The sequence below is a fragment of the Anopheles moucheti genome, chromosome 2 (assembly GCF_943734755.1).
Source record: "Anopheles moucheti chromosome 2, idAnoMoucSN_F20_07, whole genome shotgun sequence".
Taxonomy (NCBI): Eukaryota; Metazoa; Arthropoda; class Insecta; order Diptera; family Culicidae; genus Anopheles; species Anopheles moucheti.
This window is the reverse complement of record NC_069140.1, coordinates 36,151,620-36,168,523: the sequence shown is the minus strand read 5'-3', so window position 1 is coordinate 36,168,523 and position 16,904 is coordinate 36,151,620. Positions and strand designations below refer to the sequence as shown.

The following is a 16,904-nucleotide window of genomic DNA, read 5'->3' as shown; positions in this document are numbered from 1 at the left end:
TATTGCAAAGCAGAAGAAAATAAAAACACACACACACACACACACACACACACACACACACACACAGAGGTGGAGAGAAATCTTGTTGCCCAGAGTAACGCTTCAACGGTCAAAATCAGCATCAGTTGTTGGAGTGTTACAACAAACGCCCAAACGATGTTGCATGGGGGAGGCCCATGCGATGTGATAAGACACTCGGTGTAATGCTTTCTTTGCGATGTTCGGGTTCTATTTGTTCCAGGCAGTGCCAAGGCAATGAAGGTGAGTTGAGGCTTCGCTTTAGGAGGACTGTCGAGGAAACCACATGAAGCTGTCAAACGCCAGTGTATATGCTTTTATCTGTGCAACAATCCGAGTGCTTTCTTCTCGTCTCTCGCCTCTTCCAGGAATCGGCACCTGTATGGGTGTGCTGTATTTATTGGGCAGACAGTAATGTTGGATGGCCCATCATGTCAGGAGCAGTGCGGTAGCTCAACCGAACCATCATAGGTGTGCCGCCCCGGAACGACCGGTTTGGACAGCTCATGATCGACCGGAGGTGGAAACGGTTTGTGCCTCCCGGTCCCGTTTGTGCACACGGCAACGTATCGATTACGGCATTGAAGATGTAAATGGGGGTTCCCATTTTCCCGGCATGGCATTGGATGGCATGAAAACAACGCCATCCCTTCCGTGCGGTTAGGCGGTTTTCCCCTCTGACGGGCGAGAGGTTAATCAACTTTCGGGCGGTGAAATCTGGATTTGAATGTGGTCGCACAAGGGTAAACAAGCATATCTTACCTTTTTTTGCTTTTTTTTTTGTTATCAATTTTCGGTTCGTACAGGGCGGTCGGTGATTAGGGAGCGCTTTATGTGTTTTAATCAAGTCCAATTTTATCGCACCGAACCGGTGGTGGTAGGCGTATGTTGAATGGTGCATTGTTTTATCTGCTCCGAAGCACCATTTTGTGCGTGCCACCAAGCCACCTTGGGCAAACATTAGACGAAATAATGCGCCGAAGCGTTCGGAAGGTGGTTACGACGGTGACGATGGTTAACCGTAACCAAGGTTCATTGTGGTTCAGCCATGTAGTTAATGCCTACCGCAAATAGACCACCTTCGTACTGTAAGGTACCGATCATTAAATAGTATGTATTGTACGTTTATTACTCTTTTTAATCTCCATACTGAGGTTTTTCATGGGCGCGATGCTGGGTAAATTCCGATAACGATGAACAGATCAACCCGTATGCCAAACAGTGTTCAAAACACTCTCAAACCTTAAAACAAATTAAAGCTAAGCTAAAAAATCGTTCGAAGTAATTGTATTTTAAAACTGTTCTTCCTTATTCGACGCTACAACCTGTTGCAGAAGGAATATAAACCGCACACTTTCGAGCTTCGTAAAAAAAACATTGAGCCCTTATGCCGACCTTTCTGTCGGACGCATAAACGCCATCACTTTAGCTCAATTGGAGTCTTCCATCCTTCCACTGTCCACGTAGCTAGAATTTATTAGTAGAACCGTCAGCTTACGGCCTACTTATGACTTTACGATATTGATCGTCCTGTATCATTCTAATGACATGACCAACATATCGGAACACGCGAGTCTCATTTGTGGTACGTGAGTGAGTTCATCGTACATATGGTAGAGTTCATCATTGTATTAGGACCTCCATTGAGTGCATTTAGAAGATTTCATGTAGAGAAAGCTGGTATTGGCTTTGCCATTTTAAAATATGGTAGTACAGTTCATAGCATAATAATACAAGCATTAGTTTTTTTATGCCCCTTTTTTTCCTTTTGCTTTATATTCTCCAGCTTAAATAAATTAAAAATGATTAAGTAATCAGAAATTTGATTGTCCAAATTTTTACTTCTGGACGTTAAATGTCGTTGCATGGAAAGGATCACCACGCATAAACAAATGTAAAGACATTTCTTAAACGTTTTTAATGTATTCGATAAACGTTTTAAAATGTGTTTAATTTTAAACCATTTTATTTACTTATCTCGTCTACGTTTTGTTACAAAAAAAATGCAATATACGAAACATGTTACACACTGTACGATTAGGAATTATTCTGAATGTTATCAATAAAGTCGTTAAAGACTTCCATGGTCTGAAATTTTATGTTTGCAGTTCTTGTATATCCTACACCTTATCATCCATTATTTCCTTCACAAAAAAGACATTCTTTCGATTAAAACAATGAGCAAAGCATTTTGGTGTTTTGTTTTGTGAAAACAGATAGCCTTTAACATGTTTTATTTGCTCGAACGCGAATTACTTTTCCGTTTTCCAACATTTACTTTGCTGTACTACAGCTATACAAAAATACACTTGCACAATACATCCATACAAACATTGATCGTGATCGTGAAGGTTTCTTTACACAATGCCTAATGCCATTGACATTGATGTTCTGTAAAACATTGTTCTAAAAGTCGTTTTGAGGAAGGTTTAACAAGGGTGACTAGAATATATGTACGGCTTGAAGGTGTCCTCCCACCATCGTTCGGGTAGGGAGTGATATGGTGACACGCACGAGAAGGTTTCCGAACAACGACAAATCGGACGGGATATCGGGTGGAAGGCCAACGTGAATAGTAGCAATATTTACAGCTGATGGACACGTGATCCTAACCTGGCATCGACAGTTGCGTCCGCTTTGGCACTGGGTTTTTCGTTTGTCTCCTAGAGCGAAGTGATGGCCTCTTCGCCCGCCCTTAGCTAAACCTTCTCGATTTCCGTCTGTTGGCTGGTGATGTTGGTGATCTCCGCCAGGTTGGTGCTGTCGCGCAGCGTTCGCTTGGAGCCCCGCGTACTGTAGCTCCGGTCGAGGTCCATGTCCCGGGAGCAGCACAGCTGCCGGAACACGCAGATGTAGCAGGCCAGCAGCGAGGTCATCAGGATCGTACCGATGATCACGGTAATGACCAGCAGCACGCTGACCTCGCCCTCCATTTCGCGCGGTGTTGCTAGATGCGTTTTTGGCGCCACTTTTAGCTCGTGTTGTTGGTTGTACCGTGCCGCGTATCGGTCAAGCCGATCAAACTGCACACCTCCGGCGGGTGAACAACGGTTTGAGATTAACCAGACACCGGCAAAGCACAGCCGGCTGGCGCGTTAACCAGTGTGAATGGACGTTACGGAATCTCGTAGATTGGGTGAAATTCACGCGTGGCTTGAGTATAGAATGCAGCAATGGATCATACCGGTGCGATAGTTAAACATCTGTTGGGAAAACAAATCAAAACAAAACCATGATACAAATAACCTATTTTATATCATATGTTCCTATTTTAACCTATAACCTATTTTATATTTTCAAACATATTTCAAACGTAGAAGGTCTTTGGAAGGCTGAATTAGACTCATCACGTTCCGGTGGGTTGGTCACGTCATGAGAATAACACCCAGCCCGTAACGTCCTTTTAGGTCGTCTACAGGGACAGAGGAGGCGTGGCAAAAATAGCGAGATAATGAACTGTCATGCGACGACACTCGACCTTGATCTGTTTAGAGGACTCCTGTAGTAGGCCATGACCTAAATAAGTAAATAAGCAAGCAGCTCTCCAGCAAACTTCCACCGTTGACATCGTCTGTAAATTACGGACAAGAATGTCAGAACTTTCAAATATTCATTGGTTAGACGACTGGCAGGACTGACTATCCATCTACGGGTAAATAAAGTAAAAGACGTGTAATCTAACTCATATATTATTAATTGCTTCCAAGCAGTCGAACCGATTGGTCGTCGATTTTTGTTCGAACTCAGGTAATTTGTTTGACAGTATGATTGAAAGATAGACTGCCAGGATATGAGACATACGCAGTCCGTAATTTTCCAACGAGACAAGACTTGGTCACATAGTTATAGTTAGTTAGGTCAATAGTTAAAGAGGAATGCTGTTCTTATAGTCCAGATTTTACATTATTTACGACTACTATCAACGAACCGTATTTAAATTCGTTTTAGACGAGGTAATCTAAAATTGGCTCGATTCGTTGCTGGGTTTAAATGTAGAGAAATTGTGTTGTGGCGAGAAAGTCTTGTGCAATATGAATTTCATTAAACAACTCCTTGAACAAAAACTGTATCACAATGTTGTTATTTAAAAAAAAAAGTACCAAGTTGAGTATTGTGAGTGTTTGTAAAAGATACATTGTTACAAGCTTGCTAACAATAAAGCCATCATTTCCCCCGGGGGAAAACGTGTCCTTGACAGTTGTGACCAACCATTGATTTAGTGCATTAGCTGTTGCTCATCATGTTGCCTAACAAATGATACAACAATTGACAAATCGCCACCTACACATCAACCGCACACAATGTTGTGCGCGAACAATACGATTCATTTCGTTGGGTACGTGTCTGAACGCATTCCGCCGGGTTTTGCTTCACATCAATTTTACGCATAAAGAATGTTGTACGCTCCCCGAAGGAAAGTGAAAGCACACTAATGAGCGTTGTGCTGATATTGTTGTGCGGTTTCGTTACGAATTGGTGGATAATGAAGTGCCACGAGCAGTGCAAAATAAATCATTGCTCCAGCAGATGATGCGTGGTAGGATATTGGACCGGTTGAACGAGATACATGATCTCCTTGCTTATACTTCGCCGTTAGCTCGCACACCTGTGGTTAAGATCATTCAGACGAAGCGAACGAATAAAAAACCCACCCACCGACACACACACCACAGAACCGAACCGGTAATGGAGTCGGATGTTTGCACTGAGCACTGTCGGCTTACCGCTAATGTACGTGTGTGCCTGTTTGGGGAAGCGACCGTTTTTGGGGGATAGGGAAATTGTTTATTTAAAGACTGTTTGGAGTTTGAGTGGGATCGCAAAATAATTGAAATAGCGATAAAGCAAACAAGTTTGCATTGGTTTTGTTTCTACTTTATTGTTTGTTGAAGCCAGAGAGAGAGAGAGAAAAAGGCAGGTTTCCTGCATATATTAGCATGCATTGAGTGTGGAATAAAGTTGGGCTAAACTCATCCCCCAAAAGTGGGTCACCGAAATCATTCCGGTATGTTATAAGCGAAATAATTCCTAATGCTCGGGAATACCCTGTGTGCAGGGTATGGGGCTTGGGTATCATTACGCAAGAACAACGATCCAGCACCGACACGCCTTTGTGGATTTACATGAAATGATGGGATACCGAGGAGCCCAGACCTTTCAGGTCCACCAACCCGAACAAGGATCACCGGTAGAAGGAAGTTTTTTAATTACTTATTGCGTAACATTCAATTTGTGTGGAAATAATTCACACCGGCTTATACACGATCGCATCTGCAGTGGTCCCAGCCGAAAGGATATTAATTAAAAGGTAGACTAAATCCTTTCCGCTGCTCAAACGGACCGGCTGTGATGTGGCGGTTCACCCGTAACCGGTCGCAGAGAACGGTAGAGAACCCGGGTGAGGATAAATAGGCCGGTGCTGCCGTACCTTGTTTTGCTCTTTGCGTTTTACCCGGCCAACAACAGCAAAACAACAGTGAAAACCGGCAAAAGCTTCAAACAAATGCTCGCGGGCATGGAAAAACATTTACAACCAACACAGACCGACCCCTCTAACGGTGGAGTACTTTTCTGTGTGTGATTGCTTGGCCTGCGGAGTTCTCAGAGCAGGATTGTCGTCATGGTGTCTTGTGCATAGTAGACATCATGTAATGTTTGTGTTTTTGAAAACGAGCTTTTTTGATGAATGCCGTGAGGTTTAATAAAATTGGGCATTATCTTGAACCGATGAGCGATGAAATATATGGTTTATCATTTTGAGAAACGCAATAGTACATATTTAAAGAGCAGTAGTATATGTAGCTGAACTAATGGTCAGTTTCGAGATGTCATGTTCAATATTCATGCAATTCCATGAACTAAAGGTGGAGTCCATCGAGCCTGGGACGACCATTCATCGTAACCATCGTTTCAAACTCTGGATCGCTCTGCGTGTCTTTTCCGTAGGCGAGATTTGTTGTTCCCGGGAAGGAATGAATGATAAATTATATCTGTGGGAGGATTTTCGTCTTCTTTGGACAGTTTTTTGAATGGGCAAATAGGCTGCTGTTTGAATTAATGCGATCGAAGGTACACGAGCTTTTGATATACTTGTGGAGAAATTTATTATTCTTCTGTTTGCTGTTATTATTTTGCAAACCAAGAAAAACAATAATAAACCCCCAATGTTGGTACAATAATAAAACTTTCAAGCATCTTTTACGTTTTTATATGCTCGAACAATATTGTAAAACGTTTATCAAATTACGTCCTTCCTCCTAGAGGCAGTGAAACAAGCGCAATGTATTTCAATACCCAAAAATGTTCAAAGAAACGTGACAATTATTAATGAACACTAGGTAATCAAGATCGAACACTGATTGAAATAGTGACTTTTGCACACAATCAGTACCAGAATATGAACCGTGCATAAGTTATGAACGCCTTTTAGGAGATGCCCTCTGCCGGACACCAGTTACAACTGGAATGAGCATGACCTATTGAGCTGGTCAATAAACCAAGGAATCATGGGCTCTGAATTGCAGACGCAACATTTCGAAGTAACGATTCGAAGCAAGCTGCACAACAGGCAGCAGCAAAAAGCACACACCGCAACTAGTGCAATGCTGTCGAGGCGGAAATGTGATGAGTTTTAAATTGAAACCGATTGCTACGGATTGATGCAATTGCGACTGTTTTAATGGTGCTAACAGAGCAGCGTGCGTTGCAGTTGCGTCGTCCGCTTACTTCGATTCGAATGCAACATTCCTTTTAATTGGTGGTAAATTGATAAACACGGAGTGAAACGTTTGGTTTAATGTCCATGACACGTGGGTAATCTAGCACGTCAATGTACTGCAGGTTGATCAAGTCAAAAAGGGCATTTGGATAAATAATAGCTAAAAAATGAAACTAGTCTAAATTATTTCTACCAAAGTTTTTTTTCTACTATTTCATCTTTTTTCATACATGTTATCTACTTATTTATTTTTTATAATTATTTTTATTATAAAATTACTTATTTTTTATTTTTATAATTATTTTATTTTTAGCAAAGTTATAAACAAGATATTATTTGTGCAAAAATGACTTTGTGATGATTGCATGTAATGAAACTAAGAATTATGTACAAAAATACACATTTCAAATTAAATTTCCATCAGAATGTCATCAAAACCTAAACATTTAAACTGCTAAGAAACATTAATTAAAACATAAATCACTCGCTGATGTTCTTCCCACCTTTGTTAGTATTTCTACATCGTTCAACGCTTGCCCACCATCCACTTATCGGCAGTGTCGCAATACCTGACGACCTTGGTTTGTGATATCTTCCCGCGGATATCTAACAAGGCTAAATAGCACAATCAATCACCCAGAAACCATATCTACCTTGCCACTGCCCCTTATTGACTCATGCCCTGTCCGACTCATTGATGTTCCGTTGCGCGAAAGCAGACACAAATTTAATAATCCTATCGAGCCAATCCACCCGATCGCAGTTTAGGAGGGAGTTCCCCGACGAATGGTTCCATGTCCCAAAGGAAACATCGCAAAACGCATCAGCTTTCCCGTCCGTTCGCCGGTATCGGGGCTAATCAGGAAGGATTAGGCTGATTAAGACATACCGGGTGTAAGCGCCTGGCTTTCGTTCAGCCACGTAGCGTTTTCTTATCCTTAAATGCTATCGTCAAGCGCCACGTGGTGGTTGCATGTAAAAGATGTAAATTAAACCGAGAAGCACCGGCGTAGCAGGATAAATTACTTTCTCTCGTGTTCATTCCGAACAAGTCGAATCAGAACAGATAACTTTTTTGCTGTTAAATCTAATATTAGCTGTGCAGAGTTTTCCTTGTTTCGTGCTAACGAATATTTTATCCCACGTGTATTTTGAACTTCACTCGCACAAACATTTGGGCATGGTTCCTATAGCTATTCCATGTTAAAAGATTTTTTCGTTGTTCGCAAATTAGGCTCTGTTCAAACGCAAAGCACGCAGAGACCCAATCGGAAATTTAATGTTGTCAGTCTTTTACCGATGAACATTGCAGATACGTGCACGGTATGTTTCCTATTCTATGTAGCCGACGGGCGGCATTCGACGCCAAGGAACTCTTCGGTAATGAATGATTAATTAATGTTGGGAAACAGTTTCACCGTTTGAGCTTCTTTGGCGTCTGCGGAATATATTTTCCTTAATCATCCTCTACCTGGAGCGTATCAAAGCGATGGAGAAGGCAAGGCCAAAGTAATCTAAGAAAGTTGAACTAATCTGCTAAGCAGCCAGCGCAAAGGTATTGAATTCAAAAGGCTATCCATTATGCTAAATGGAAGATTTCCATTATGCTAAAATTCTAGGTACGAAGAATTGTCCCGACGAATTTTATAAAAGCTTAAACAAGAGAAAAGATGTTAGGTTTTGCTGTAGATACACCTGCATCAAACAAAACAAAACATTTTCTGTTACCATGGAAACGTCGTAACAATTTTCATCACCGGCAAATACGATGCTCGTTTTCGCCATGTGTCGCTCTGCTAAGCTCTCGAGGCAGATGTCCCGGTAGGTGAACCGATGATTGGCTGGTACCATTTTTACCGACCAGATTTGCTTGCTGTTTGATTTGTCACCACTTCCGTCGAACGGCGTCGGGCGGTGTCTAGCATTTCCCGGAACTGCTGCTAGCTATTTTCCATTGCAACAGCCCCAACCGTACCGTAACGTTTGATTTGCGAAACGAAATGTGAGTTAATTATGTTTATTACTTCGCAAAATTATCTTCTACTGAATGGGTAAGATATCGGCGCATAAAAACATCCCTTACGCGAGGAGTATTGTGCGTGAAGTTCCGATGGAAAATTGAAGCAATTTCTCATGCGTGGCAAGAGGCTTGAGATCAACAATGGCGAAGGAGTCTTTTATGCTTTCGACCGATTTGTTTCATGTTTCGAATCGCTGGGAAATGCGATTTATGTTTGATTTCCCCCAAAACGCGGGTACGCGGATGTTCAATACAATAACGCTTCACAAAGCCTACTTGTTTCCCTCTTGAGCGATTGCTGTACGTTTCACTGGAAAGCAGCATTACTCAATCGAGCGTTTGTAATGTGATTTTGTCTGTTGTAGGATACTCGTCCCTATCGGTTCGGTAGCTTCTTTGCCGAACCATCACGTCGTCGCAAGTTTTGAAGCAAAAAAGGGAAAGGAAAAAACCAGTCAGCCCATCATTCTCACGAAACGAAACGTGGGGGTATGGTCCGGAAAATAATGACATCGATTCGCGTTCGTGGAGCATAGCCTGGATGCCCGGGGAGCAATAGCTCATGCCATCGATCATGCCCGGGACGGGTCTGTAAACTTTAACCAAGCGTCATTAAGTGTGACACGGCGCTAGGAACCAACGCTGGTGCCGCTTCGTAAAATAGCATTATTAGGAAGATGAACAAACAAACTCATTTTTTGTTTTTGGCGCACCCGCTTCATTCTCGGCAGTGTTTTGCGAATGCTTTAAGATTCATTTTTCTTGGAAGGTAACTGCTAGCAACCGGGACACGATAGCAATCACTCAAATCGATGCATTCCGCACAAATTGGCAAGTAACCGGAACACCCGGGGGCAGCACTTCCCGTATCCCGTTCGCTTTTTGTCGAGTGGGCCGTAAGTTGCTGTAAAACATTCGTACCGCTTGGAAGTAAGCTGAGCGTCCGGTTTCGTTGGGCGAAAAGTGGGCAAAAACTTTTACAATCATAAACTGAAAGTGCCGCAACCGGCGAACAAACCTCGGATGTTCGACCTCTTCCGAAACGGTGGCGCACAAACTTTTCGTGCGGCCAGGTAGAGGTTGAGCAGAAGCAGGTTTCCTGGTTACATTATTCATGATTTGAGCTCAACATTTAGCGCTTTTTAATTGGAAACGTTCGCACACCCGCGCGGTTTAGTTCGATGTATCAAATGGCCGGAATTGTTGTTTTATAGCGTGGAATGTGCCGGCTAGCGGTCAAAGATCATCAACGGTGGAATTACATTCAGACGAATGCGCTTTAGGCTTTGGGCACGAGTGGCCCAAAGGTGAAGATGAAATAAACGCGGCCGAAACGCGCAATGCCCAGATGGGCAGAGAGGCATCAATTTTCCTGCTCAGCGCGGTTCCTTTTCTACGGTTGATCGACATTCGCTTTTCTTCTTTTCCGCTGTACCACTCGGTGGGTGGGTGGGTGGGTACGTTCGTCGGCAAAATGGATGGAGTGCCGTAGCTGGTGTTTAAAATATTTTCCAGAGTAAAACATTCCACTGGAAGCAAACAAAACCTCCAGCCTCATTGCGTGCAATCAATTCGGCCACCTCCATTCAAGCCCACTGTAGTAAACAATCTTCGCAAACTGGCGGCACAAATTATGCAGAGAATTTGGAGGTAAGGTTTGAAAATTCCTTTGCAAACGATTGTCCGTCCGTCCCCGGCCGCCCGGCGGGATGCGCACGCGACGGAATGTTTGAGAGCGAAATTTCCACCAAATGTGGCCGCGTCCGAAATACCATTCCCGATTGACCGTTCGCGTGCTGGCATAAGTAATGCAGCACAAAAAGCCCCACATTCGTTCCCACGATGATCGTTAGCGTCTTCCCATCGATGAGTATCTTTCTGTTCTGTCCGTATCCACACCACCGTTTTCGACGCACAGTGTGTTGCACGATGGTCATAATTGAGCATGATGGAGGATATTGAAGGGAAGAAATAACAATACCAAGCTAAACCTATTCGAGTGATAAGTATGGCTACATGATAAGATACGCCTTACCGTACCATAATTTGCAAAAGGTGCAAAATGAACGTTCATTTGAAAAGCAAACACGGGCAGGCAAGGTTTGCTTCCCCCTTGTGGCTGTACACCACTGTGCTCCGCAAGCCCGTTAATGATCCCCAAAAGTGAACGTTTTTCTCATCAACGCATTTTCCACCTCTCGCACCATCAACGCGAGGGTGGGTCCGAAAATAGAGGAAACAATCGTAACGGAAGCACACCCAAAAAAAAAAACCCAACCCAATCCCTAGCCCACGCAAACGATTGGCCGGCGAGTGATAAAATGCCCGTGAGCATGAGATAACACGAAAAAAAAAACGCGGTACGTCAGTATGGTGCTGGAATTCAATTGTGTTGTGCCAAGAAGTTTCCACCAAGGGGAAAGTCTGCCATAAAACCGTACCGTTGGATGATAACGTTCTGTGTATTGTTGTTGCGGTTGCTATTGCTTCGCCGCACAACTCAATTTACGATACACGTCCAATTGCCCTTTAGTAGGACGGTAACAATGATTGGAAAGATCGCTACCAGTAGTTCTTCTATAACGAGCTTGACGATTCGACCGGTTGGATGCGATTTTATCTCCACCAGCGTGCTGCTTAAGGTGCATTGTTTCATACATTGTATTCATCGGTGTTCCGCCGGAAATCACGTGTCGAGCGCAAAACGGAAGAACAGCACGACACAACCGTCACACGATCCGTTCTCGGATTCTAACAGAGGCAATAGAATTAAGAACATCAATTTCATGCACCATGCACGTACCGAAACAGGCAGCAAAAGAGATCGTTGTCGAATAAGTTTACTTATTTTATTCCTTTTGCTTGTTGTGGTCCAATTCTTGTGCGGGTTTCTGCAGGGATATCGTTAAATATGTTAAGTAATTGTTATTGCATTTGTTTATATATGTCTCACTTGACAACCCTTGGTCTTCTTCTTTATCATCATCGGTACAATAACCTCAAAAGGCTTAGACCTGCCATTTCTGGCATTCTTTCGCTTTATTTAAGCTGTACGGAGGATTGATCCGGATGGGATTTTGGATCGGTCCTGTCGTGAAGCTGCTACCAACACACCTCAACCCATAAGATAACGCTAAGTCAACACTCTTCATATCTTAGGCATATGAAGTATGGTGGGATTTATTGCATGAACCAGAAATGTACTTGAAAAATGGATCCTTTAGAAGAGGAATAAATATGGAATAACATGGTTTCTAAAAAATCGATCATCGGCCGTGGAAAAGATACAATTTTAGTAGTAAAGGAAGTTAAAACATGATTGTTAATGTCATAGCTCAAATATAACAATATATTGCATAAAAGCTTATGCCACAGGTTAAAAGAAAAATAATCTAAAAAAATCTAAACATCAACACTCTCAACGGGCCACAGTGTTAGAGTGCTGTTTTCCTTAAATCAATCCTGCAATAAATAATTGGGACGACTCCGTTAAATTTACTTAAACTAAAAAAAAACTTGTTTCGCTTCCGTTTCACCAACCTGGAACATCAAACTCATGTATTCTCACACAGCAGGAATCCATTAAGTGGATTGTGGCATACGTTATCGAATCGAGGTGATTGTGAATTGGCACTTGGTACACGCCGATGTACGGCAGGTCGTTTGCTGGTCAGTGCCATGTAAACCAGTTGAATGAAGCCTCGCTTATTCATTCGCACCAAACAATGGTGCGGCACCGTTTTGTTAGCAAGCGACTCCACCTTTCCCCCCGCGCCGTCCGACGATCTCCAGGTGGAATTTAGAGCTTTGGAACGTGATTGGATTACCCGGCGAACGCTAACGCTAACGCTCGTCTTGAACGCCCTCCTGCGAAGGCTTGCCGGAGCAATTTATCAAATCACCCCACAGGTGGGACGTTTATATAGCAGCAGCGTATAGCAATGAAACGTTTTGTCGTACCGTGACTGGTTCGTCTGGCACGATCTTACGCATGTCGGTAGGGAGAGCCCATCGAACATCGGCCGGAAACACACACGCACGCACGCACGCAATGGTTGGACGATGTGATGAAGAAAAATGGCAAAATTGCCCTTCACAGGCAGGGGTCACGGAAATGGTAGGAAGGGGAGAATTTAATCAAATTCCACCATGTATCGCACATACGCAAGTAGGGGCAAAAATTTCAATTCAATGCCACGCATAAAATTAGTTTTCGAGTGTGAAATAAAGGTGCGCAAGATGTTTGATTGCTAACTGGTGGAAATCGAACGCAAGTAGGCAAAAAGATAAAATCCTTTTCAATCTCATATTCATCAAAAGAGAATTAACACTTATTGACAACGACATGGAACACAGCTTTGATAATTCGCTGTAACTGAGGGGGGGGGGGGGGGAGTGGAGGGGTGGGTGAGGGAACAAAAAACTGCACCGTCAATCACCTGCCATCAAACAACATTAATACATTTGATGCGCGTGGGGAATATTACGCGCTGCGTCTTGTCTTGTCAGCGATTCGATGGAGGCGCCCAGTCTTTTACGTACGGTTGCTCGAGCTCGAAGATAAAAACATTTCCAGGACTCGCGAACCAGCGCCCGATGCCATCCTTGGTATGATAATGCGTTTATTAACCTTTGTCTTTCCATCCACCGGTGCTCCAAGTGGTGTCGAATATGGACCCGGCTTGCAACGTTTTAAAATGTTAATTTTAGAAACGCATGTTCGATCGTAACGAATGTTCATCATCACCGCGCTAAACCGTAGTTCGCGGGGGAAGGTGCAAATGGGTGGCACGGGAGAAATGACTTAAAATGAAGTTGACTTCAATTACGGCACCACTCTGCGGCTGACGCCGCCGGCGTGTCTTCCTTCCCGTCGTGATGCCCATCCGACAGGCCTCGTTACTTACCAAATTATTTCGCCTTCCACAGCGCCCAATGTCCCGGCACGTTGTTGCCGTTGTCTTCTAGTGCCAGCCCCCCATTACGAGTACGTCACCGCGGTGATGAGTTTTGCCGGCTGCTATTGAATGGTGGTCCATTAATCAAAATCTATCAAGCTGGCAAAGGAATTTTCCGACCCGAAAACCACTTTGTACTTTGTCGAAAAGACTGTGCTTTTTTCCACTTTGCTTCCACGAACGCGAGATTCACTAAACGGCGTGCAAACACATCGAACCTGCACTTTGCAACGTTTTTGGTGGAATGCACGTGGGAGTGATTTCCCTCCCGGCGGTTTTCAACCGGTCTAATTCACTTGATGATATCACTGGTATTCGCAAACGGGACCATTTTCCCGGTCAATGCCAATCCCCTTCGCGGAACACGTTGCGTTTAATCCATTCGCGGAAAGGTGCAGGCATTAAATGTGTTTTCCACTTCCATCGGTATAACTATCGCACGAGGTTAGCGCATGCTACTTGTTGCTTGTTGCTTGGGACACTTTTTTATCAGACGACGACCACTACGAACTATCGCGCTTCCATACGACACGACGATGGGTTTGTGCGTAACGAACTGATTCGGAAGACTGCCAAACGCGTACTGACTTCATCTGGTAGCGGCGAGAACCATCAACAACATCGTACCGAAGAGAGACTCTCCGCTGTTTCTGTATCTGTTTACTCACAGTATTACGTACGGTCGTAGAGATGGCAGGTGGGAAATGCCACAAGTGCGATTAACTCGCCGTGAAGTAAATAATATTAGAACCACAAATAAGCAACGGTCGTTTTAAATGGATTGAGATAGCAATATTCCCCAATTTCGATGTCCAAAGTGTTGCTATTTAAACGGTACAAACTGTATAAGAGTTGCCAATATCGAATAATAACTAAATAAATAAATAAATAAATATTTAAATAAATCAATCAAAAGTTACACATATAAATAAAACAAAAGTAAACAGATAATTGAAGAAAAAAAAATAATTAAATAAGATAAATTCAAAACATGTTTAAGTTAATACAATAATAAAATAAACAAGCTTGTCAATACCCTTTCTAATAACATCCAAATAATCGAAAGTAGAAAAAAAACCTTTCATTTCGTCGAGTAAGAAATAGATCACGCTAGCCATGAAAAGACACATTTTGCCCATCACTACATCCAACAGCGCATCGGTGCTCGCTCTACTCGCCTTGCTCAGTTTACTCTCAGCGGACTATTACTATTTTTTGCTTTTATCCGTAATACATATACACTCCGAAAATATTGCCATCAATGTGTGGATTGGCTGTTGCTTCAGTTTCGCGCCATAACTTACTCGCCATCATGTCCCAAGAGTCGCCAGAGTGTCCGAGCTGCGAGCGGGGAAAGCAAAGCGAACATCGTCCAACAAACGTCCATAAAAACAGTTTAATCGTCGACAATGGTCTTTAATGCCGGCAAATGTAAACAATTGGTTTAGCGCCGACCAACAAGTTGTTTGGGGCTTCGTTTTTTGGAAGGAGAATTAAAGGGATTTAATGTGGCAAATGCTTCGCTGTAGGTGGAAACATTAGGCCGAAGTAGGATTCAATGTACTTCATTGGTGTGCTGAGATGGTTTTAAGCAGTATTAAATTGATGCTTCTTTTTAATTGTTAACGCGTGAAGTAACGATGATGAAGAGTAGAAACATGGTCCCGAAAAAACTCCGTTACAACATATGATGGATATCGGGTCTATTTGGGTTTTCCATTCCCCTCCTCCAGTGAAATAATATCATTCGTGAAGGCATTCATCATTTATGCACCAAAAACACATAAAATTAAGGGAAAAAAATCACCCAGAGTAAATACTCAGCAGCGGAAATGAAAGGGGAATAAATATGGTAGGCAATAAGTAAAATGAGTATAACTTCATGTGGCTATCAGTTTCATGGTGATGGCATCCCGTACGACCTTCGTAAGCGACGTAGGAACGGATTTAATAGTTTTGGGAAGAATATCTTAAGTGTCATGTTTATCGACAGTTTCAGTATCCTTTTTCACGGTAATTAATCATTTACGCAGTGGTAGCACATTGCGAAATTCCTTAATTTGCCATTAGATCTCGTTGGATATGCAATAAATACAATATTAAGCGTTTTACAAGGGTTTCAGATACAATATCGTGCACGAGTTACAGGATGGGTTTCGTTAAGATGATGGATTTTTTTATGATGATGGAATGATCTATTGATTTTACATTTTGTATAAATAATATAAATATAATAAAAGAGGTATGAATATAAACAATGTAGTAAATAATTACATAATCTTCTATTTAATTCATATTGTTACATACGACATTAGTGTTGTGTTTAAGCAATCTTTTGATAAGAGTAATAAAATCAGCAATCTTAAAAGATTCATGAATCCTCAGAGCAACGGCGGATCATGTCGCATGCCTAAGGGAGCATAATTTGGGTTTAGGGTACTATTTGCAACCGATTTTGATCCTCCCAAAAGTGACCCTAAATAGTTCCACTTATGAGCGAACCAAATTTAAACCCAAATTTTGCTTCCTTTGGATAAATCCCATTCTGGTATAGCTTAACGTGTGAAAGAATTGCTAAACTTTAACCTTTTTAAGGCTTTGCTTTATCTCTAAGAGTTTTGTTTGATAAATTTTCTTAGACGCTCGTATTTAATTTTACTACATAGTAAATGTAATTCTACCAAGTGTTCCATTCGTTTTTAATACGACGATAGTCGTCATACTGGAGTAATAAATAAATAAATATTTCATGCGTTTCTTTGTTGATGGTTTTTGTCATCAGGAATAGCTAGAACACTATGAATGGTTTGTTTATTGTTTATTAAAAATTCCATACAGTCGAGTTCGATTTATTGTTAGCCCTTTCAAAATGCTGACGTGACCAGGTCACCAATCCAGATCTCCAGGAAACTCGGACTACAACTGCTCTCCTTCATCGCCAGGTGCATCCACTCTGCGGGAAGTTCGCTTTGCTTAATTCAGCCTGCAAACTCGTTGTACTCCTCAACATTTCATGCCGAAAAAGGGTCACTAGCGAGCACCTTCCTGGTAGTCCGCCATTTTCAGCGCATGGTATCTTTCCGCCGTACGCCTCCATTATAATGTCTGCTCCGCCAAACAGTTCAGCTAACTTATAGTACACATCACCAGCCGCTCAAAAATGATGAGAGTGTTGCCTTGTGCTTGTCAA

The 16,904-nt window shown here is 42.5% G+C and overlaps 1 protein-coding gene across 1 annotated transcript; it reads right to left on the bottom strand.

The window, feature by feature from the left end:
* Positions 1-2,261: 2,261 nt before the first annotated feature.
* LOC128303875 (uncharacterized) lies at positions 2,262-2,951 on the bottom strand. Its single transcript, XM_053040958.1, has one exon. The coding sequence runs from the start codon at positions 2,949-2,951 to the stop codon at positions 2,718-2,720; it is 234 nt and encodes a 77-aa protein (XP_052896918.1). The 3' UTR covers positions 2,262-2,717.
* Positions 2,952-16,904: the final 13,953 nt, after the last annotated feature.